The sequence below is a fragment of the Rhinatrema bivittatum genome, chromosome 6 (assembly GCF_901001135.1).
Source record: "Rhinatrema bivittatum chromosome 6, aRhiBiv1.1, whole genome shotgun sequence".
NCBI lineage: Eukaryota > Metazoa > Chordata > Amphibia > Gymnophiona > Rhinatrematidae > Rhinatrema > Rhinatrema bivittatum.
This window is the reverse complement of record NC_042620.1, coordinates 5031158-5055076: the sequence shown is the minus strand read 5'-3', so window position 1 is coordinate 5055076 and position 23919 is coordinate 5031158. Positions and strand designations below refer to the sequence as shown.

Here is a 23919-nt window from a genome sequence, read left to right as displayed (position 1 = left end):
ACGGACCCCTCCGGGGGCAGCAGCAAGACCGGTACAGACCCCTCTCGGGGAGGCAGCTGGACCAGTATGGACCCCTCCAGGGGCGGCAGCTGGACCGGTACAGCAGGCTCAGATAGTTGAGTAACAAAGTCAGTTGGCAGGCCCGGTTCGGACCCCTCCGGGGGCAGCAGCAAGACCAGTACGGACCCCTTTCGGGGAGGCAGCTGGACCGGTATGGACCCCTCCAGGGGCGGCAGCTGGACCGGTACAGCAGGCTCAGATAGTTGAGTAACAAAGTCAGTTGGCAGGCCCGGTTCGGACCCCTCCGGGGGCGGCAGCAGGGCTGGTATGGACCCCTCCAGAGGTGGCAGCAGGACCGGTTCAGCAGACTCAGATGGCTGAGTCAGGAAGTCTGTCAATAGGACTGGTTTGGACCCCTCCGGGGACGGCAGCAGGCCCGGTTCGGACCCCTCCAGGGACGGCAGCAGGACCGGCTCGAGCCCTTCCGGGGGCGGCAGCAGGACCGGCTCGGCAGGCTCAGATGGCTGAGTCAGAAAGTCTGTCAGTAGGACCGGTTCGGACCCCTCCAGGGGCGGCAGCAGGACCGGTTCGAGCCCCTCCGGGGGTGGCAGCAGGACCGGTTCGAGCCCCTCCGGGGGCGGCAGCAGGGCCGGTTCGGACCCCTCCGGGGATGACAGCAGGACCGGTTCAGCAGACTCAGGCTCTTCTCGGGGTAGTGCAGGAGACTCGGACCCCTCTTGGGGCAAAACAGCAGACCCAAACTCTTCTTGGGGTTGTGCAGCAGGTTCAGATGGCAGAGTAGCAAGGTTAGAAGTAGTGTGCATGGAAGACACAGATTGTACTGCCGTGGGCTTGATACCTCGAGCCAAAGTCTGACGCTCCTGATTTTGTTTCTGGAGGAACAGTTTAGAGAAGGCACAGGCAGTTCTAGGACGTCTAGGGAAGGTGCTCGTTAGTGTCCACTTGGAAGCTGTGGGAAGCAGAGCCCTGCTAGAGTTAATTACTTCCCTCTGCTTCTGTTTCTGGTGCTCTAGCGTGGAAGTTATCGAAGGCTTCTTAACCCGGTGAGTTCTGAGATTTTCAGAGCAAGTTTTTTCCAAAGTGTCCAGAGATGAAGTGCTAGAATGCTTAATCCATAAACTGTTACATGAAATAATGTTGTTAACTGGGCCAGAAGCTGAACGCACAGTAGTAGAGCTGACTGTTCTCCCTAATGAAGCAGCTGGTCCTGTAGCTGAACAACAGGGGCACGGTTTGCCTGATGGTAATAGGCTGGGAATACATGAACATTTCCACCATCCTGGCTTTGGAGTAGAACAGTTTAAACACTCTTGGTAGACAGAGACATTTCTCTTATTGCAGTTACTGCATGTCCAGTGTTCCTGACCAGCAAGTTGACAGGCTAGGCAGTTCTGATAGCTTGGGTAATTCAAGGTCTGACAGGAGTTGCAGGTATAAAACTTTGAAGAAGGAGGCATCTTGTAATAGTGAAAAAGTTGACTCACCGGTTTAGCACACAGACCTATCTCTTCCCCTGGAAATTGGTGGCTTCGGCATACTGTTACGCTTGGGCTCCGGTCAGGAGTCGTGAACACCACCCAGCAGGGTGGCTCCAGGTGGAGAGAGACAGGAATGGCTAGAAACAGTGTCTGGTTCCAGGCTGGGTCAGGGCAGGCAGCAAGTAGCAGTGTCTGGGTCCAGGCTGGGTCAGGGCAGGCGGCAAGTAGCAGTGTCTGGATCCAGGCTGGGTCAGGGCAGGCGGCAAGTAGCAGTGTCTGGGTCTAGGCTGGGTCAGGGCAGGCGGCAAGTAGCAGTGTCTGGGTCTAAGCTGGGTCAGGGCAGGCGGCAAGTAGCAGTGTCTGGGTTCAGGCTGGGTCAGGGCAAGGCAGGTCAGAAGGCCCGTAGGCCACACACACACAGAAGGCCCGTAGGCCACACACAGTAAGCAGGGCAAGGCAGGTCAGAAGGCCCGTAGGCCACACACACACAGAAGGCCCGTAGGCCACACACAGTAAGCAGGGCAAGGCAGGTCAGAAGGCCCGTAGGCCACACACACACAGAAGGCCCGTAGGCCACACACAGTAAGCAGGGCAAGGCAGGTCAGAAGGCCCGTAGGCCACACACACACAGAAGGCCCGTAGGGCCACACACCGTAAGCAAGGCAAGGGCAGAGAAGGCCCGTAGGCCACACACACACAGAAGGCCCGTAGGCCACACACCGAAAGCAGGGCAAGGCAGAGAAGGCCCGTAGGCCACACACACACACACACAGAAGGCCCGTAGGCCACACACCGTAAGCAAGGCAAGGCAGAGAAGGCCCGTAGGCCACACACACACACCGAAGGCCCGTAGGCCACCCACCGTAAGCAGAGCAAGGCAGGTCAGAAGGCCCGTAGGCCACACACACACAGAGAAGGCCTGTAGGCACACAAGGCAAGGCAAGACAAGGCAAGGAATAAGGCCCGAAGGCACGCAGGCAAGGCAAGACAAGGCAAGGAATAATGGCCCGAAGGCCACGCAAGGCAAGGCAAGGAATAAGGCCCGAAGGCCGCGCAAGGCAAGGCAAGGCAAGGAATAAGGCCCGAAGGCCGCGCAAGGCAAGGAATAAGGCCCGAAGGCCGCGCAAGGGAAGGTCCAGGGACCAAATGCACAGGAAGCAAGGAAGGCTAGAGCAGGGAGCCCAGGCGAGCTCTATGCCGAAGCACTGAGGGAACTGTCAGGCAGGGTTATAAGGGACAGCCCAGAACATAGAGAGGAGAAGGAAGATGGACTGGGCCTGTCAGGAGATCCAGCTCTAGATGGACCCCTGGTGGTGAGGCGGTTGCACAGCAGCCATAGCTGTAACACTCAATTTTGCCTGCCGGGTGATCCGTATGGGCTGGATCTTCTTACGGAGGTTTTCGTGTGCCATGTCTGGCGTTAAGAAGCGTCACCATCGTATTCGCATGACCACAAAGATTCGTGAGGACCTGCGCATCTGGGACAGGTTTCTAGTCGACTTCAACGGGGTGGTGTTTTGGCAATCTGACCCCATGTCCAGTCAGGATCTGGATCTGTTCACGGACGCTGCTGGGTCTGTGGGGTTTGGAGCTTACTTTCAGGGATCTTGGTGTGCGGCTGGCTGGCCGGAGGCATGGGTTGTTTCTGGCGTCACCAAGAACATCACCTTTCTGGAGTTGTTTCCGATCGTGGTGGTGTTACACATCTGGGGTACACAGTTGAGTGGTAGGAGGGCCATCTTCTGGTGTGACAACATGGGTGTGGTGGACGTTATGAATAAGAGAGCAGTGCAATGTTTTTTGGTGTCCAAGCTGCTGAGAGAGCTGATACTTCACTGCATGTCTTTAAATGTGACCTTATGGGCCTGTCGTGTTCCGGGCGTTGCTAACAATGTGGCCGACTCTCTTTCTCGTTTCAAGTGGGAGTTGTTTCGAGAACTCGCCCCATATGCAGACCCGCATGGAGCTTTGGTGCAGTCTTTCCTCTGGAAATTTGGTTCCCGGAAGCCTGCAAGTTGATGCGAGCATTATTAGCTCCATCCACATGGACAAGTTATGTAGGCAGAGCCTGTAAGGTTGTGGCATTTTTGTCCTCTGTGGATTGGAAGGGGGGTCCGGGTTCGGATGTCTTGATGTTGCGTTTTCTTGAGCAGGCCCGCTTAGAGGAACTCTCCAAGGCAGTGGTGAACCGACAGCTATCAGGATTTTCCTTCTTCATGCAGGCTCGTGGGTGGGGTTTCCCGATGGGACGGTTTGTGGTTCAGCGGCTGTTGATGGGCTGGGCGCGGGAGACAGGGAGGAGCATGGACAGGCAATTGCCTATCACGCATGACATTCTGTTGCATTTGTGGGATGTCCTGCCAGGGATTTGCTCTGTGGTACGAGACAGTCCTTTTCCGGGTGACGTTTGTGTTTGCTTTTTTCTGGGCCTTCAGGGTCAGTGAACTAGTGGCCCGGTCTGCTACTAGTTCAGATTATCCCGGGTTACTGGCACGCCATGTAGTGGTTACTAGCGGATCGGTGATATTGTCTATTCCCAAATCAAAGACTGACCAAGTGGGCAAGGGGTTGTCAGTCTTGCACACGGTCCCGGGTTTGCATTCTTGTCCAGTGGCCAATGCTGTGCGGTATTACCAATGTCAGATTCCGGGGCCGGAGCAGTTTTTGGCGCACATGGACCTATGGCCCTTAACAAGATACCAGTTTGAAATGGTGCTTCAGTCGGCGCTTGCAGCCGTCGGGTTGGATGTCCGTCGCTTCGGGACCCACTCCTTTTGGATTGGGGTGGCTACATCGGCAGCGTCCGCAGGGTTGCCTGGCGGTGTGATCAGGAGGATTGGCAGATGGAGGTCTAATGCATATGAGGGGTACGTATGTCCCGGGCCGGGGAGCTTTTGAGCAGAACCTAATTCTTTTTTCCTTCCAGTTGCGGAGGCGGCAGAGAGGTCCTTTTGGATCGTTGGGCATTCATAGGCCTTTTGGGCTCATAGGCATGCCTGCGGACGACCCTATGGGCCTCATTTGGACTTACGCCATAGTTCACTGGTTGGGGCGGCATGGGATGGTATGGGACGAATTGTTTCCCTGTTTGCAGAGAGGAAAGGGAGCATTTGGACCAGCTACAGGCACTGGTGGTTCACTTGGGGGGCAACCACTGGGGTAAAATGCCTGGGCGACAGTTCATCAGTATGGTCCATAAGGACCTGATGCTGGTTTCTATACTGTTTCCCTCTGTTGTTATTTGTTGGGCAGATATAATTGCAAGGCCTGCTGAATTAGACAAGGTGATTTGGCACAGGAGTAGGGCTAAGGCGAATCAGCAGATTGACTCATGGTTGGTGCTGCTGGGGGGCCGCTCTATTCGCTTTGAATGGTCCTGGTGGGAGAGCAAGGGGTTGTTCGGTAAAGATGGGGTGCATCTTTCTTTCATAGGAATGGATCTCTACCTTAACTCGATTCAGGAGGCCTTGGGGGAACTGTTTCCGCTGTAACTGGGGCTGCATCTTTGGGGGGGGGTCACGAATATGTCATATCCGTGTCTATGGTGGATGGCCCGAGCCACTACAGCTCATGTTGTATTGTTAATAATGGTTCCTGCTGTAAATTGTATTGGTTGACAAGGGGGGGGGGGGGGGGGGGGCGGCAGTTAGGAGGTACAGGCTCCTTGCTGGGAGGCAGCGGGGGTCCATTGGCCTGACTCCTTGCTGGTTAGTGGCGGGGGTCCACCGGGTTGGCTCCTTGCTGGTAGGAGGTGGGGGTCTGAACTCGGAGCAAGGCTGGAATGTTGAGCCGCTTGGCTGGTGTTGACCATCTTGCTGGTAAGTAGCGGACGGTCGGGGGGGTTCGTTGAATCGAAACTATGAATGTTATGTGCAGGGCTTGGGCCTCCCTGGTGTTAATAAAAGCTGCAGCCTTTGTTTAAAGCCAAAGTGATGTCCATGTATTATTGGAATGTAAAAGGGGGCGGATGTGAGCGAGTGATATCCTGGATGCCTGTGTTACTTGTGATGCTAGAAGATGAAAAATCTAACCCTGCATGGTCAACCAAGGATGTGAGCCCTATGCAGCAAAATGGACATTCTGGATGCCCTTGGAAAAAACTGCCAGCCAAGCAGCAGTAGAAAAGGCATGAAGCCAAGCGTAAAGCAGAATTCATCCTACACACAAGTGTGGACATCTTAAAGCTGATTGCAGATCTGCCTACAGGGAAAAAGAAGTGGCAAACACTTACGTAGACATTTGCACAGGTGTCTATAGTTTCCAAGGTTAAGTACCAAGCTAACAGAAGAGGGGAACCGGACTACACACATGCAAAAGACTCTTAAAAGTAATCATACAAAAAGGACTCCTATGAGTTTATACTTTGCAAGCACTGCAGCCTCAGATGTCTCTGAAACATGCAACAGCAGAACGTCAAACATGCAGGCAACTGAAAGAGCAGAGAAATTCTGAAAAGGGGCATAGTGTTTTTTAAAGCAGAAACAAGATTTGTTATCTGTGTAAAAAGCAAGGGAATGTAAAAAGACATTGCAAATTAAATAATAAAAAAGCCAAAGAAATCCAATCTATCTTGAACAAAATGAGACCCTCCTCTCACCCTGCTGACCATATTCCCACCAAATCTCTCCTGTCCATCCCAGAAATCATATCACAAAAGCTAGCAGACATCATTAATTGCTCCCTATCACAAGGCCTCTACCCAGATGACCTCAAGATGGCAGCCAGTAAACCGCTTCTTAAGAAGCCAAACGCGGATCCCAATGACTTGAACAACTTCAGACCAATCGCCAATCTACCATTCTTAGCCAAGATAATGGAAAAACTAGTCAACTCGCAAATTTCAGACTACCTCGAAGACAACAAACTCCTCTACCCCTCACAATATAGGTTTCGCAAAGCATCCAGCACAGAATCCCTCCTGGTATCACTAACGGACCACCTGATCATGGGCCTTGACAAAGGCCATTCATTCCTACTGATCCTGTTGGACCTTTCAGCCGCCTTCGACACGGTCAACCACGCCAGCCTCATAAAACAACTCTCATCCATTGGAATTGCAAGTACCGCCCTAGCCTGGTTCAAAACTTTCCTTAACAACAGAGGATACAAAGTGAAAATACACAATAAGGAATCCTCCCATTTCAATGCCCCCATAGGAGTACCACAGGGATCCTCCCTATCACCTACCTTGTTCAACATATACTTATGCCCACTGTGCCACCTTCTAACGGATCTCAATCTCAAACACCTTATATATGCAGACGATGTTCAGATAGTGATTCCCCTTAAAGAATCACTAGTCAAAACACTCGAATACTGGGAATCTTGCCAATCAAAAATTAATGACCTCCTCTCCAGCCTAAATCTCATCCTAAACACCTCCAAAACCGAACTAATTCTCATTACTCCTGAAAACAACAATCACCACACTCACACATCAAACATCCCCCTATCTTCTCAAGTCAGAGACCTAGGAGCCATTATTGACAACAATTTGAACCTGAAAGCTTTTATAAACCGCACCACCAAGGACTGCTTTTATAAACTACAAGTATTGAAAAGAATTAAGCCTCTATTCCACTTTCAAGACTTCAGAACCATACTTCAAGCAATAATCTTCGCAAAATTAGATTATTGCAACACCATACTTCTGGGCCTTCCATGTTCATACACCAAACCGCTACAGATGGTACAAAACACAGCGGCTAGAATCCTCACAAATTCCAAAAGAAGAGACCACATCTCACCCATCTTAAAAAATCTTCACTGGCTCCCCATCCAAGCCAGAATCATCTACAAATCCATCACCATCATTTACAAGTCAATCCATCACCTTACCTCCCTGGACCTTCAATATCCGCTCAGCCTTCATACCTCTCAAAAACCAATCAGAGAAGTCCACCGAGGATCCCTCCAGGTACCGAACACAAAATCCACCCGACACACAACGGCAAGAGATCGGGCATTCTCGACAGCCGGACCCTCACTTTGGAACTCCATCCCCACAAATCTGCGCCTAGAACCCTGCCTACCAACTTTCCGCAAAAGATTGAAGACCTGGCTTTTCAAACAAGCCTTCCCGGACAACTCATAACCACCTCCAACTCCTGTAACAATGTTACCATTTGGTACTGTAAATAATCATTAAGTTATTTATCTTATCCCCATACAGTTCTTTTTACTCCTCATGTTCCTCTTTTTTCTCTCTCCCAGTTATTCTACCCCTGGTTTTTTGTAACTGCTTCCCCCTTGCACTAGTTTAGTTCTACTGTTCAATGCACCCCTTGTTTCTATGTAAATCGGCATGATGTGACCTGTGCATGAATGTCGGTATATAAAAAATCTAAATGAAAAAAAAAATAAAAAAACAATGGTAGAACTGCTTCTCCCAGCAGAAAACCAAAACCCTTTATTCCTGGGGGAATTCTGTGCAAGAATATTTAAAATTCTGCAAACTTTAGAATGTCGGTATATAAAAATAATAAATAAATAAATAAATATTGGTCAAAACCACAATATACATGACAGTATTTAAGTAATTCATTTAAAATGTAATACAGAAAAAGTTTTACTTTAATATGCAAAGTTTTAAATGTTTTGAGCAGAATTTCCCTAAAAATTCACTGTAAGAGTGTCCCTTCCACTCACTCTCCCTACTCTCCTGGCCAGTCTCCCTCTCAGGCCCCAACTACTCCACCTGCCAATGCCATTATCTCTACCCTCCTCCTCTATCTCCACTCCCAGAGTTTGACCCCTCTCTCAGTACTGCCCCTCACACATGCTCCCTCTGTCCCTCTCTCTTTCCCACTCACACACACACACACACACACATACATGCTCCTTCTCTCTAGTACACATACACACCCCCACATACAGACTCCTGCTCTCTCTTGCACATGCACCCATACAGGCTCCCTTTCTCTCTCACGCATACACCCTCACACAGGCTACCTATGTCTCTCTCTCACACCCCTGCACACTGGCTCCCTCTCTTGCTCACCCCCCTACACATAGGCTCCCTATCACACACACACATCCCTTCACACAGGCTCTCTCTCACACATACATACATCCCTTCACATAGGATCTCTTTCTTATGCATACATACATACACTCTCACACAGGCTCCCTCTCTCACAAACAAATGAGCACCCTCACATACACACAATCTTTTTTTCACACATACCAACTCCCAGTCTCTCACACGAATACACACACTCCTTCACAATCTCCTCCCTCTCTCTAGCACCCACACCCATGCACCCTCACACAAGCTGTCTTTCTCACCTTCCCCCAGGCTTGCAGTCTCTCAATCACACATATACACAGACTCACTCTCACTGGGGCCTGCTCCATTATCGCCATGAGAGGGCTGGCCTCCGCTCATGGCACGCGGGGCCTGTTCTATCTTCGCCACGACTCGGACGGCCTCTGCTCACATCGTGTCAGAGCCTGCCAAGTTCTGCGCAGAATCTGCAGAGCTTCGCAGGAGGGGAATTCTGTGGGGATTCTGCGCTCCACGGTAGCGCACAGTTCCCCCAGGACTAGAGCTTGGACCAAGAAAAAGGAAGCCTCCTATGTACAGTAAGGTTAAAGCACAGGTCAAAAAGAAAATGAAAATGCTTGTTAAAGATAGTAAACAGCCCAGAGAAGTTTTATATGAATTCAGGTGCCCTCTACCAATATGTGTGCAATGAAAGTGCATTCACTTGTTTAGATAAATCCAACAGATCTACCATCCTTGCAGGTGGTAGATCTGTTGAAGCAAAGGGAAAGTTTATGAATGCTTATTAGATTCTGAAACCGGATGGGAATTATCTAAATCTTCTGGAACTCTTGCCAACAAGCCATCAACAACTTACTCACTAACCTCAACTTGATCCTTAATCAAAACAAAACAGAATACCTCCTCATTTCCCAAAACGGAACCTACACACTTCCAAGTACCATCATGTCAACTCAACTATCAATAACCCCACAAGTCAGAAATCTAGGAGTTATACTTGATAACCAAATGAATTATAGATCACTCATAAATAACATCGTAAAGGATGGATTCTTCAAATTACAAGTCTTAAAAAGACTGAGACCACTCCTACATTTCAAAGACTTCCGATTAGTGCTACAAGCAATCATTCTCACGAAAATAGATTACTGCAACTCACTTCTACTGGGTCTCCCTGCCAACGCCATAAAACCGCTACAGATGCTGCAGAATGCTGCAGTGAGGATCTTAACCAAGTCCAACAAAAGAGACCACATCTCACCCATCTTAAAAAGCCTACACTGGCTTCCCGTCAAATTCAGAATACTATTCAAAGTGCTCTCACTAACCCACAAGGCAATACACAACCTGGCACCACTCGAGCTCACATTCCCTCTCCAACTCCACACATCTTCCAGACCAGTGAGACAAGCCTACAAAAACAACCTTCAAATTCCACCGATGAAGTCAGCATTAAGCAAAAGAGCTTTCTCCACAGCTGGGCCCAAACTCTGGAACTCTCTCCCATCAGAGCTCAGATCACTGCAATGCTCCACTACATTTAAAAAAAGGCTCAAGACTTGGTTATTCAACCAAGCTTTCCCATAACATCAACCTGCGAAATATCCCTGCCAATATCCCCTCAGTGGTAACACGCTAGAGAACTATATAGATCTTCTCTAGAAATCACATGATCTTTGGCAGTCTATTATCTTTGGCAGACTATTATCTTTGGCAGTCTATCATTAAAACCCAGCCTCTAGCCTATATTAGGCACCGCTCATGTTAATTATGTTATTACCCCCATATATCTTAATCCAAGTTAATTCGACCTGTTCATTGTAAGACATTTACTTGTCATTGTTGTTATTGTTTAAAATGTAAACCGAATTGATCAATAATTTTGTTATTGGAAAGTCGGTATAGAAAAATTTTATTAAAAAAAAAAAAAAAAATCTTTGCTACGTGATGGAAAAAGGTTGTAAGATCTGTTTCAAGAACAATTAATTTATAGTGGAAAGAAATGGTGGGATATTTTTCTAAAAGAAAAACTGACCAGTGCAAACTTACTTGAACTGTTGCAGCCTGCAGACAAGTGCAATGCACTTAAGGGATGAATGATGCAGAAGACCGGGTTGTCTACCTCCACCTTTTCAGCAATGCATGACAATAAATTTTCCCGGCTCGCTGACCTCCCTCTTTAACTAATCTTTGGTGATTTATGTGCAGAGATTCTTTTGCTATTTACTTTGAACACAAAGACTGAACACCGCCTCCAACATCAGGGACAGGATCAAGGGATAAATTGTTCAGCTCAAGAAGCAGCCAGGGACACTGCATCTGCTAAGCTCACAGGCTGAATAATTGCCAAAGGAGACAAAAGAAAGAGGTAATCTATGTATGTTCCATGTAAACCGCCTTCCCGGCGATAGTTATCTCTGTTAATTGTGAACCGGAGTGATATGTATTGTATACAGGAACTTCCGGTATATAAAAACCAAAAATAAATAAATAAATAAATAATCTACCTGTGAGGCCAGCAGGACGTTTGCTCTGGGCGCTTGCGCAACAAGCGGTGAAGACAACCCGAGGTGCGGGTATGTGTGAGCGAGCAGAGCTCCCCGCCCCTCACGACTTGCAAACCCAGAGCTGGTGGGAGGAGCAGTGGGCGTCCATGCCACCCCTGCCACTGCTCCTTTCTCTTAGTGGCAGCCCTGCAAACATTTTCAAAACTCGTGGGCCAGCATTTCCTGCATGTTGTCAGTCCCTCAGCTTTGAGCATGCTTATTGTGCTGGCACAGGCTGGGAGGAATAGCGGCAGCGGCTTTGCCATTAAGCAGGAATATTGACCAGGGAGAGGGCAGAAGGGACAGGCAGATGCAGGGGGGAGATGCTGTGGAGATGGGAGGGGGAAATAAGAGGTGGGGAGAGGATGCTTGGGATAAGAGATTTAAGAGATGGAGTGGATGCTAGGAAAGGGGAAGAGATGGAGAGAGAATGCTCTGGTGGGGGGTGAAGAGGCAGGGAAGAGGATGCTTGAGGAAGGATGCAGGGCAGATGCTAGGGGAGGGGGCAAGAGGCAGGAGAGAGGATGCTGGTGGAGGGAAATAAGAGGCAGGGAGTAGATGCTGGGAAGGAGGACCTTCACCTCGCTGCTCACGTGTAGAGAAAGCTTGCACACACACACACACATCCCTGCTAATCCATGCCAAGGACGAGGTCATGGGGATAATTTAGGGGGGACCAGAGTGCCATGTGCCCTAGAGTCAGCCCTGTGTGAAGCCCTTGATTCTCTGCTTGGTGGTCGCAGTACTAAGAGAGGAGGTTATAGGACAAAGCTAGAGAAGTCTCAGACAGCTCCAGTAACAGATGCTTGGCAGGTACAGATTTGCCAAACCAACGTTTATACTAATTTCATTTGCCTTAGATATTCACCTTCTAAAAGAGATCTGTCAGTGAAACTGTCTGTCTTTCTGGTAGCAGTAGCAACAGAAAGAGAGGAATGGGTGCTTAAGAGTGTTTTAAGAAGTTTGGGTTTCCTTAAAAGTTTATTTACATTCTCTGCACTCCACGAAGATTTTTCACAAAGTTCATGCACTGTGTAGTAGAAAGAAGGTGTTTAATGTGCAGATCAGACTCTGTTCTCCTCTTCACTTCTACTCTTGAAAGCAGAAGGAGGCGGCCTGATAAAAATCCACTCAGTAGAATTTCAAATGATGAACTCTATGAAACTTGCCATAGAAAACAGAGATGGACACCAAGATCATGATTCACTGAACCTCATCCAAAATGAAATGCTCAGGTGATGAGTAATATTAAGAACATAAGAAATTGCCATGCTGGGTCAGACCAAGGGTCCATCAAGCCCAGCATCCTGTTTCCAACAGTGGCCAATCCAGTCCACAAGAACCTGGCAATTACCCAAACACTAAGAAGATCCCATGCTACTGATGCAATTAATAGCAGTGGCTATTCCCTAAGTAAACTTGATTAATAGCAATTAATGGACTTGTCCTCCAAGAACTTATCCAAACCTTTTTTGAACCCAGCTACACTAACTGCACTAACCACATCCTCTGGCAACAAATTCCAGAGCTTTATTGTGCATTGAGTGAAAAAGAATTTTCTCCGATTAGTCTTAAATGTGCAACTTGCTAACTTCTTGGAATGCCCCCTAGTCCTTCTATTATCTGAAAGAGTAAATAACTGATTCACATCTACCCGTTCTAGACCTCTCATGATTTTAAACACCTCTATCATATCCCCCCTCAGCCGTCTCTTCTCCAAGCTGAAAAGTCCTAACCTCTTCAGCCTTTCCTCATAGGGGAGCTGTTCCATTCCCCTTATCATTTTAGTAGCCCTTCTCTGTACCTTCTCCATCACAACTATATCTTTTTTGAGATGCGGCGACCAGACTTGTACACAGTATTCAAGGTGCAGTCTCACCATGGAGCGATATAGAGGCATTATGACATTTTCCGTTCTATTAACCATTCCCTTCCTAATAATTCCTAACATTCTGTTTGCTTTTTTGACTGCTGCAGCACACTGAGCCGACGATTTTAAAGTATTATCCGCTATGATGCCTAGATCTTTTTCCTGGGTGGTATCTCCTAATATAGAACCTAACATCGTGTAACTACAGCAAGGGTTATTTTTCCCTACATGCAACACCTTGCACTTGTCCACATTAAATTTCATCTGCCAAGGATTCCGGAACCAAGATGGCCGCTGACCTGTGAGGACGCGAGGGCTTCACTCCTGGGAGAAGGAATTTCTACACGAACTAATATTAGTAAAAATTATTTTTCTCTGTGTTTCAATGCCTCATTCTAAGAGGAAAGCTCGTGTTCGCGAAATTACCTCCACGCCAGAACATTTTCACCAACTGAGGATTAATGAAGCCTTCGCGAGGACGCCAATGCAGAACCCGGAAGCAATAGTAGCTGGGGCAGGCAGGGAGCAGCTGCCGAGCCCCCTGACTCTGGAGACATCACTAAGCCCGGGATTTCCAACAGCACCGGAGCCACCCAGGAAATGGTCTGCGAGTGTGGAGGCACTCGAGCAGTCCTTTTTGGTAACAAGTGGTGACCAGAGAGGAGTGGATGAACCGCCCTCGGAGAACCCGATGGAAACGGGTTCCAGGAGCCACTTGGACTCGGCACAACAGCGCCCGGAACAACAAAAAAAGAATGGCAAAGGTCCCTTGGAGGTAGGAACCATGATGAATAATTTACTCCCTCTCACCACCTCAGTTTTAGCACCCTCATTGGAAGAAATTAAGAATATTCTAATAACAATGCAGAAGTCTATAATTACTTTGACTGCAACTGTACAAGAAGCAATGACTAAAACACATAAAGTAGAAGAATCGCTGATTTCTGTTGAGGAAAAGATAGTTACGTTGGAAGGGAAAGTTAAGAAAATGGAAGATGTTCAAATAAATTTAATAAAATCTGAAAAAATGGTTGAAAATAAAATAGAGTTCTTTGAAAATCAAAGAGAGCTAATTTACGATTTCTGAATTTTCCAAAAACTAAATTGCAGTCCCCGTTAGACTTGCTGAAAAGTTATTTTGTGAATATTTATTTATTTATTTATTTGAGTTTTTTCTATACCGGCATTCGCGAAGGGAATCGCATCATGCCGGTTTACAAATAACAGGGAGTGAACAACAATAAAGTGATAAAAAACATTGATAAGTGCTAAAAGAAGGGAAAATTGCAGTTACAATAAAACAGGGACATATTACAACTTGGAACTGAAGAAAAGGAGATAGTAATTTAACAGTGAAGAATAACTGGGAATATACTGAAGTACTCGACAGAAAAGATACCGGTTATATCAGCTACCTATTATCAAATACAACGTAATTCCTTTGGAGAAAATCCTATTAACCAAGAAAAGCAAGGAGAAGAAGAAATGCTGGATTTAACTGATTTTTTGGAAAAATCCTTCGAGATGGAGATTAATTCAAGAGCAACATTACTAGTACAATTTTCTTCGAAGCTGGACAGAGATAATGTTTTAAAACATTATTTCAGATTTCAAAAATTAAAATTCTTTGGACAGCCTATCCGAATTTTCCCAGACATTGCTAGGTTAACACAATTGAAACGGAGAAAATTCTTGGAAATGAGGGGGGAGGTGGTGGGAAGAGGCGCGCTGTTTTTGTTACGATTTCCTTGTCATTGCTTTATATATTATGGGAACGCAAAATATATATTTATAGAGCCGACACAGTTACGTAGTTTTTTAGATTCTTCATCATGTGCCTAGGATAATTCAAGGGTAGTTGGTATAAGAAGAATTTGGATATTGGCTCCCCTCACATGTATCAGTATGTAATACTTTAATTATTTAGATTACTTATATAATTCTGCTTATTTTTTCACCCTTGGTTTCCCTTTATTTCTTTATATTAAGATTTCAATGTGCATTTGACCAGGGATATTAAGATTTACCGTTGAGGTAAAGGTGAAAATTTGGTTTTCTTTTTATTTGTATTACTAGCCTGGAATATGATGAACACATTGGAAAAATGTTTCTGTAATTAAAGTTAAAAAGCAATAAAGTATAAATTTAAAAAAAAAAATTTCATCTGCCATTTGGATGCCCAATCTTCCAGTCTTGCAAGGTCCTCCTGTAATGTATCACAATCTGCTTGTGATTTAACTACTCTGAATAATTTTGTATCATCTGCAAATTTGTTAACCTCACTCGTCTTATTCCTTTCCAGATCATTTATATATATATTGAAAAGTACCGGTCCAAGTACAGATCCCTGAGGCACTCCACTGTTTACCCTTTTCCACTGAGAAAATTGTCCATTTAATCCTACTCTCTGTTTCCTGTCTATTAACCAGTTTGTAATCCATGAAAGGACATCGCCTCCTATCCCATGACTTTTTAGTTTTTGTAGAAGCCTCTCATGAGGAACTTTGTCAAACGCCTTCTGAAAATCCAAATACACTACATCTACCGGTTCACCTTTATCCACATGTTTATTAACCCCTTCAAAAAATTGAAGCAGATTTGTTAGGCAAGACTTCCCCTGGGTAAATCCATGTTGACTGTGTTCCATTAAATCATGTCTTTCTATATGTTCTACGATTTTGATCTTGACAATAGTTTCCACTTTTTCCCGGCACTGAAGTCAGGCTCACTGGTCTATAGTCACTCGGATCGCCCCTAAAGCCTTTTTTAAATTTATTTATTTATTTATTTTTAATTTTTATATACCGAGGTTCTTATAGAGACTATAAATCACTCCGGTTTACATATAACGATAAACTGCCCAACAGAGATAAGGGGGCTTTACATAGAACAGTGGTACATATGGAATATTATAACTGGATGACAATTTAACATAATGATAATAAATAATATAGAATAGTTTTACTTGTAATTAATAAAATTATGTAATATAAACTGTATAATTTAAATATTTAACTTGGATATAGTGACATGGGGTAACCCCAATAAATATTGGGGTTACATTGGCCACCCTCCAGTCTTCAGGTACAATGGATGATTTTAATGATAGGTTACAAATGTTAACTAATAGATCAGAAATTTCATTTTTTAGTTCCTTCAATACCCTAGGATGCATACCATCCGGTCCAGGTGATTTGCTACTCTTTAGTTTGTCAATCTGGCCTACTACATCTTCCAGGTTCACAGTGATTTTGTTCAGTTCGTCTGACTCATCACCCCTGAAAACCATCTCCGGAACTGGTATCTCCCCAACATCCTCATTAGTAAACACGGAGGCAAAGAATTCACCAAAACATACAAAAAGGCTGATAAGGTATTTTATTGAAATAAGACCTTCATTATCCATGGAGAAATAAAATTGTACTTAGTCCAAATCTCTCATGATGGTGGTTCTTTTCTGGTCTTTAATACTCCTCTCCTTCCTCTCCTTCACCCTCTCCTTCCACACTGTCTGTTCCCACCTCTTCGTAATCCTTCTCCAGGGCAGCCATGTCCTCCCGGGCCTCAGAGAACTCTCCTTCCTCCATCCCCTCTCCCACATACCAGTGCACAAAGGCTCGCTTGGCATACATCAGATCAAACTTGTGGTCCAAGCGAGCCCAAGCTTCAGCAATGGCTGTGGTATTGCTCAGCATACACACAGCACGCTGCACTTTGGCCAGGTCACCTCCTGGTACCACAGTGGGTGGTTGGTAGTTGATACCAACCTTAAAACCAGTTGGGCACCAGTCTACAAACTGTATGGTACGCTTGGTCTTGATGGTAGCTATGGCTGCATTGACATCTTTGGGCACCACATCTCCACGGTATAGCAGGCAGCAAGCCATGTATTTACCATGGCGTGGGTCACATTTCACCATCTGGTTAGCCGGTTCAAAGCAAGCATTGGTGATCTCAGCTACAGAAAGCTGCTCATGATAAGCTTTCTCTGCAGAGATCACTGGGGCATAAGTGGCTAGAGGAAAATGGATACGAGGATAAGGCACCAAGTTGGTCTGGAACTCTGTGAGATCCACATTCAGGGCACCGTCGAATCGGAGGGAGGCTGTGATTGAGGATACAATCTGACCTATTAGCCTGTTCAGGTTAGTGTAAGTTGGGCGTTCAATGTCCAGGTTTCTGCGGCAGATGTCATAAATGGCCTCATTGTCCACCATGAAGGCGCAGTCGGAATGCTCCAGGGTGGTGTGAGTGGTCAGGATGGAGTTGTAGGGCTCAACTACAGCTGTGGAAATCTGAGGAGCTGGGTAGATTGAGAACTCCAGTTTGGACTTCTTGCCGTAGTCAACAGATAGTCGCTCCATCAGCAAGGAGGTGAAACCAGATCCAGTGCCACCACCAAAGCTATGGAAGATGAGAAAGCCTTGAAGACCTGTGCACTGGTCAGCCTGTGGAAAATGAGAAGATGTATCACTAAATAATAAAAGAAATTATGAAGTTTGCATGGAGTTCAGTGTCTTTCTTTAGCAGATTCCCTATGCCTGGTCAATCATGGTTTCTGGTCCAGTGCATCTTAACTTGATTGTGTATACTGAGGATAATGTAACCAAGTAGTTATCCAGCTAAATTTCCCTGGGTGAATACTATCCCCCTCAGAGGGTATAGAGTACACATGAACTTTCCCGATGCATAGATTTATAGCTGGATTGAAAGAGGTCATCCTGATGGTGGAAGTAAATTATGCATGTACATTTGGATTTTCCACTGCTATTACTATGATGCAGATCACAGTAATAGCAGTGGAAATGTTGTTTCACTTTGAAAATTTCTGACAAGGTGTGCAGGTACAAAATCACCTACATACTTTCAACAACACACCCCTATTATAGCTTTTGTCCTGACATATTTCCAAGTCAATGTAAGGAGAAACCTGTTATATGTATGAGTTAAACTGTCATGTAATGCTTGGGCTACTGCGTGGAATTCACACACCATGGCCATCATCAAATAGCAGCCTGAGTGACTGAACTGTGTGACACGCACACACATCACGCCTTAAAATCTAGCAAGTGAATCAGACTCCTGTCTGCCACAGAGGTAACAAGCTACTTTATGGGAATGACATGATAGCAAAGTTTCATCATCTCTGCCCCAGAAGTCCCATTGCTGGCACCATTACTTCCTGAGGTAGGGTGGACCTCTCCTCAGCAGTCCCCATTAATTATATATTTGTATAGAAAGCTACTTACTAGCTTCCGGATCCTGTCCAGCACCAGGTCAATGATTTCCTTCCCGATAGTATAGTGCCCACGGGCGTAATTATTGGCAGCATCTTCTTTGCCTGTGATGAGTTGCTCTGGGTGGAACAGTTGGCGGTAAGTTCCTGTACGAACCTCATCTAAGAATTGACAATTTAAATTGGTCAGTACTCAATCTGTCATACAGTAATCTCATAACGAGAACAGAGCTGAGGGATATCACCTAATCTATCATGGTGTTTTCTTTGATTCTCTCCTAGTAATGAGAAACTAACCCAAAGGAAAACAACTCCAGTCTGCAAGAATTGGACATTGGGCTGGATATCACGGTTACCAAGGGTTATGGACAAATTTAACACCCAATACACGTTTCTTACACACCAGAGCACATTTTCAAAGGAGTTATGCACATAAAAAGAGCAATTTTCAAAAGCCCATTTGCACACATAAAATCATCAGTTTTACACGCAAAAATCTATTTGAAAATTTCCTTCTTTGGGTGCAATAATGAAACCATCTGCATTGGTTGAAGCACAGTGAGTACATTTTACCTGCAGGATTGGCACCAGTAATCAACGTAAGAAGTGCCATGCTGGGTCAGACCAAAGGTCCATCAAGCCCAGCATCCCATCTCTGAGAATGGCCAAAACCAAAATGTAGATCCAGTTTCTTCCTGTGACAAGTGAGGGGCCTCTAAGTCATCTGGTTAATAACTGCTTCTGGATTTTTTTCCAGGAATTTGTTCACTCCCTTTATAAACCCAGTTATGCTACTCACTATAACCACACCCTCCAGCAACAAATCCCACAGCTTGATCATGCACTGAGTGAAAAAATGTTTTCTGCAATTTGAAGCTGCTACCTATTCGCTTCAAGGAATATCCGCTAGCCCTAAGTGTTATTTGAAAGGGTAAACTCTTTCCCTATTTATCCACTCTACCCCACTCATGATTTTCTAGACCTCAATCATAAGAGCCCTAACCTCTTTAGCCTTTCCTCACAAGGGAGCTGTGGATTGGCGGTTGCTGAATGATCATAGTGTTGTTATGGTCTGTTATGTATTGAATAAGGTTGAAGCTGCCAATAAAAAATTTAGATTAAAAAATAAATGTGTTCAGTTCCTAGTTAAGTTTTAGGTTGCTCTGGGAGTAGGAATGCATTTAATTATGTTATTACCCCCATATATCTTAATCCAAGTTAATTCGACCTGTTCATTGTAAGACATTTACTTGTCATTGTTGTTATTGTTTAAAATGTAAACCGAATTGATCAGTAATTCTGTTATTGGAAAGTCGGTATAGAAAAATGCTAAATAAATAAATAAATAAATAATTATGGTCCTTTAAATGTGTTAGTGTATTCACTATATGTCTGGTAGAGACCTACAAGGGAATGATTAAACTCTTGATAAAGTGTGGGCAATTTCTGAATTTAAGTTAAAAGGCTGATTTATTTTTTAAGTGTGAAAGGGACACCTACCTATAAATTAAAGGATGAGCTAGGGGTGAGTGGGCGAGGGTGGGAGCATTGGGAAATACGAACACACAAACTTCTGTTTGTCGCCTGCCTGTCTGACTATCTATTTAAAACAAAACACATGAACACACTAAATAATATACCCCAATAGTTTATTTCTCCCCTCTGCTTTTAAGTTTAAAACATTTCTCCGAGCAGTACTTGCTGATTCTTTCCAGCCACCAGCAAGGTGATGGTCTCATCTTAGGGCTCCGCTCGTGGCCTCAGATGGCTGCTCTTTGCTGTCCCCTACTGGTTGGTGCTCTAATCGACCGCCTAGTGGACGTGCCGGCCCTGCACCCCAGGAGCAGTGCAGGACTGCAAGGCAGGACACTGGGCTAGACAAGGGCTGGTCTTCCACCTATCTAGCCCCCTTTCCTGCAGGTTTAGCAGTACATCATGGTGAGGCTGGAGCAGGGCTGAAACAGTTACTGGAGCAGGGCTGGACAGGCTGGAGCAGGGCTGAAACAGTTACTGGAGCAGGGCTGGAGCAGGGCTGGACAGGCTGGAGCAGGGCTGAAACAGTTACTGGAGCAGGGCTGGACAGGCTGGAGCAGGGCTGAAACAGTTACTGGAGCAGGGCTGGACAGGCTGGAGCAGGGCTGAAACAGTTACTGGAGCAGGGCTGGACAGGCTGGAGCAGGGCTGAAACAGTTACTGGAGCAGGGCTGGACAGGCAGCAGTACATCATGGTGAGGCTGGAGCAGGGCTGGACAGGCTGGAGCAGGGCTGAAACAGTTACTGGAGCAGGGCTGGAGCAGGGCTGGACAGGCTGGAGCAGGGCTGAAACAGTTACTGGAGCAGGGCTGGACATGCTGGAGCAGGGCTGGACAGGCTGGAGCAGGGCTGAAACAGTTACTGGAGCAGGGCTGGACAGGCTGGAGCAGGGCTGAAACAGTTACTGGAGCAGGGCTGGAGCAGGGCTGGACAGGCTGGAGCAGGGCTGAAACAGTTACTGGAGCAGGGCTGGACAGGCGGCAGTACATCATGATGAGTCTAGACAGGCTGGAGCAGGGCTGAAACAGTTACTGGAGCAGGGCTGGACAGGCTGGAGCAGGGCTGAAACAGTTACTGGAGCAGGGCTGGACAGGCTGGAGCAGGGCTGAAACAGTTACTGGAGCAGGGCTGGACAGGTGGCAGTACATCATGATGAGTCTAGACAGGCTGGAGCAGGGCTGAAACAGTTACTGGAGCAGGGCTGGACAGGCTGGAGCAGGGCTGAAACAGTTACTGGAGCAGGGCTGGACAGGTGGCAGTACATCATGATGAGTCTAGACAGGCTGAAGCAGGGCTGAAACAGTCTGGAGCAGGGCTAGACAGGCTGTAGCAGGGCTGAAACAGTTACTGGAGTAGGGCTGGACAGGTGGCAGTACATCATGGTGAGTCTAGACAGGCTGCAGCAGGGCTGGACAGGCTGTAGCAGGGCTGAAACAGTTACTGGAGCAGGGCTGGACAGGTGGCAGTACATCATGGTGAGTCTAGACAGGCTGCAGCAGGGCTGGACAGGCTGTAGCAGGGCTGGACAGGCTGTAGCAGGGCTGAAACAGTTACTGGAGCAGGGCTGAAACAGTTACTGGAGCAGGGCTGGACAGGTGGCAGTACATCATGGTGAGTCTAGACAGGCTGCAGCAGGGCTGGACAGGCTGGAGCAGGGCTGGACAGGCTGTAGCAGGGCTGAAACAGTTACTGGAGCAGGGCTGGACAGGCTGCAGCAGGGCTGAAACAGTTACTGGAGCAGGGCTGGACAGGCTGCAGCAGGGCTGAAACAGTTACTGGAGCAGGGCTGGACAGGCTGCAGCAGGGCTGAAATGGCAGTACATCATGGTGAGTCTAGACAGGCTGTAGCAGGGCTGGACAGGCTGCAGCAGGGCTGGATAGGCTGGAGCAGGGCTGGACAGGCTGCAGCAGGGCTGGACAGGCTGGAGCAGGATTCTGAGCTGGGCTTGGCACTGAATACCAACATGGACAAGGCAAGGGACAAGGAGAGACACAGGCAAGGCAGGATACTGGACAGGAAGTGGAACTAGATACAGGCTGGGGCAAGACAAGGCACAGGCAAAACAAAGAGTGAATATCAGAAACAGGACTGGTTGGGCACGGAAAACCAAACCGAGACAGAACAGGACAAGACAGACTAGGACAGAACCAGACAATAACTAGGCAAGAGAACACAGAGCCCCAAAATGCAACAAGGCTGGGGGCCCAGAGGCCACAAGGCAAGGTACAAGACCAGAGTGGCCACGTCAGAGGGCCAAGGGTGACTCCATGAAGAGGCAAGGTGGTTCTGGCAAAGCAGGGTTAAATGGGGCTGGAGCTTGAGCTCACTGAGGAGCCAGGTGGTCAGTGAGGGGATGGCGTGGGTAGCTGGATGCAGAGGTCACTGAAAGCCTCTGCAGGCGGGGAGCAGGACCAGAGCACGGTGAGGCTGCACAGCAAAACTGTGACCCATCAAAGCCACTCCTGCAGGTAAAATGGAGTTTTACATGCAAAAATGAACTGTTTGGGTAAGATTACACAGGAGGCACGCCAAGGGGCAAAGTATATAATATATATATAAATACATTTTCAAATCTCCAAGGACCTGCAGAAATAGCACACACCAAGTTTTGCAGGTCCTTTTTCCTGAGGTAATAATTCATTAAAAACATGCAGCTAGTTTTGCTTTAATTATTATATCTAATCAGAGGGGGATTGTAAGGCAGTGCAGAAGGGATTGGATGAGATTTAACGTGCACAAGTATAAAGTGATGCACAGAGGGAAAAGTCACCCTAATATTAGGTACATGGTGACGGCTCCACCACCCAGGAAAAGGATCTTGCAGTCACTGTGGACAATACGTTGAAATCCTCAGAGGCCAGAAAAAGCAAACTGAATGCTAGGAATTATTTGGCAAGGAATGGAGAGGTCCATATTCAGGCACTGCATGGCTCGCTGAATATTCCTGGCTGTCTTAAAGCTGGTAGGTTATATAGATAACGAGAATTGAGCTGTATAAGCCATTCAAATGGGTAATTATCCGTCTAAATGGCTTTTCAATATGGACCTCAGAATATTGTAGATCAATAGTGCAGTTGCACCATGAATATTGTGTGCCTTTCTGGTCACCCCATCTCAAAATGGATATAGAGGAATTAGGAAAGGTACAGAGAAGGAGAAAAAAGGGTTGAGGGGCCTCGTGGCCAAGAGGAGTAGAGACGGCAGGCTGTGAGCGGTGCCCATCCCAGTCACATCCGAGAGAAGCAGACTCGGCAGGCTGCTAGCAGCGGCTCTGTGTCTGTGTATGAGATAGAGAGAGGAAGCCTTTGTGAGAGAGTAAGAATGCATATGTGTGTGTGAGAAAGGGAACTTATGTAAGGGTGTGTGTGTGTCAGAGAGAGAGGGAAGATGTGTGAAGGGGGTGTGTGTGCAAGAGACAGAGAGTGTCTGTACGATGGGGTGTATGAGAGAGAGACAGAGGAAAGGTGTGATTGTGGGAGACAGAGGGAGCCTTTATGAGGGAATGTGTATGTGAGTGTGAGAGAGGGAGATTGTATGTGTTTGAGAGGGATTGGGTGTGTATGAGAGAGTAATGGTGTTAGTGAGAGGGAGGGAGCCTGAGTAAGGGAATGTCTCTTAATGAGATAAGGAACCTAAGTGTGTGCCTGAGAAAAGGGGCCTGTCTGAGTGAATAAGAGCATGTGTATGTGAGGGAGAGAGGGTGTGAGAGTGAGAGAGCGCGCGCGCGTGTGTGTGTGTGTGTCTATGTGTGTGTTGCGTATCCCGGCTGCAGCAGGCCTGTAACTGGCCCTATTCACCCCGACGCCCGGGTCTCGGACCTGGCCCTTCCTCTTTGGCAGCGGTAGGCAGTTGCCTACGCGCTCGAGCTCCTGCTATGTTCCCAGGTTTCTCTGGCAGCTCCGTGGCCGCCTCCGGTCCCAGGCGGGTCTCCCCACCTGTGCTGAAGGGAGGTGCTGCCACCATGTAATTCTAGTCTGCCTGCCTTAGGCGTGGGCACGCCTTCTCAGACTTTAAAGGGCCGCGACAGGAAACCTTCCTGCGGCCCCGGGGTGTTGACGTCTCCGGGCCTTGCTACTTAAGGCAGGCTCCGCCATCCGGTCTTTGCCTTGACAACAGGTCTCCACGCTTCCAGTCGTGTGCTTAGTTGCTACTCGTTCGTGTTCCTGATCTGTTTTAGTCCTGTGTTCTTGTTCTAATCCTTGTGCTTCTTCAGTTCGTTCCTGTTTCT

The 23919-nt window shown here is 47.1% G+C and overlaps 1 protein-coding gene across 2 annotated transcripts in view; it reads right to left on the bottom strand.

Annotated features, from left to right (window-relative positions):
• Window positions 1–16284: 16284 nt before the first annotated feature.
• LOC115093357 (tubulin alpha-1A chain-like) overlaps window positions 16285–23919 on the bottom strand; it is a 45371-nt gene continuing 37736 nt past the window's right edge. For both annotated transcript variants that reach the window (XM_029604991.1, XM_029604992.1), the window contains 2 exons: window positions 18171–18319; window positions 16285–17369 (listed from right to left, as the gene is read on the bottom strand). In XM_029604991.1, coding sequence (XP_029460851.1) covers window positions 16386–17369; window positions 18171–18319 — 1133 coding nt within the window. In that variant the 3' untranslated portion in view covers window positions 16285–16385. The remainder of the gene's footprint in view (window positions 17370–18170; window positions 18320–23919) is intronic.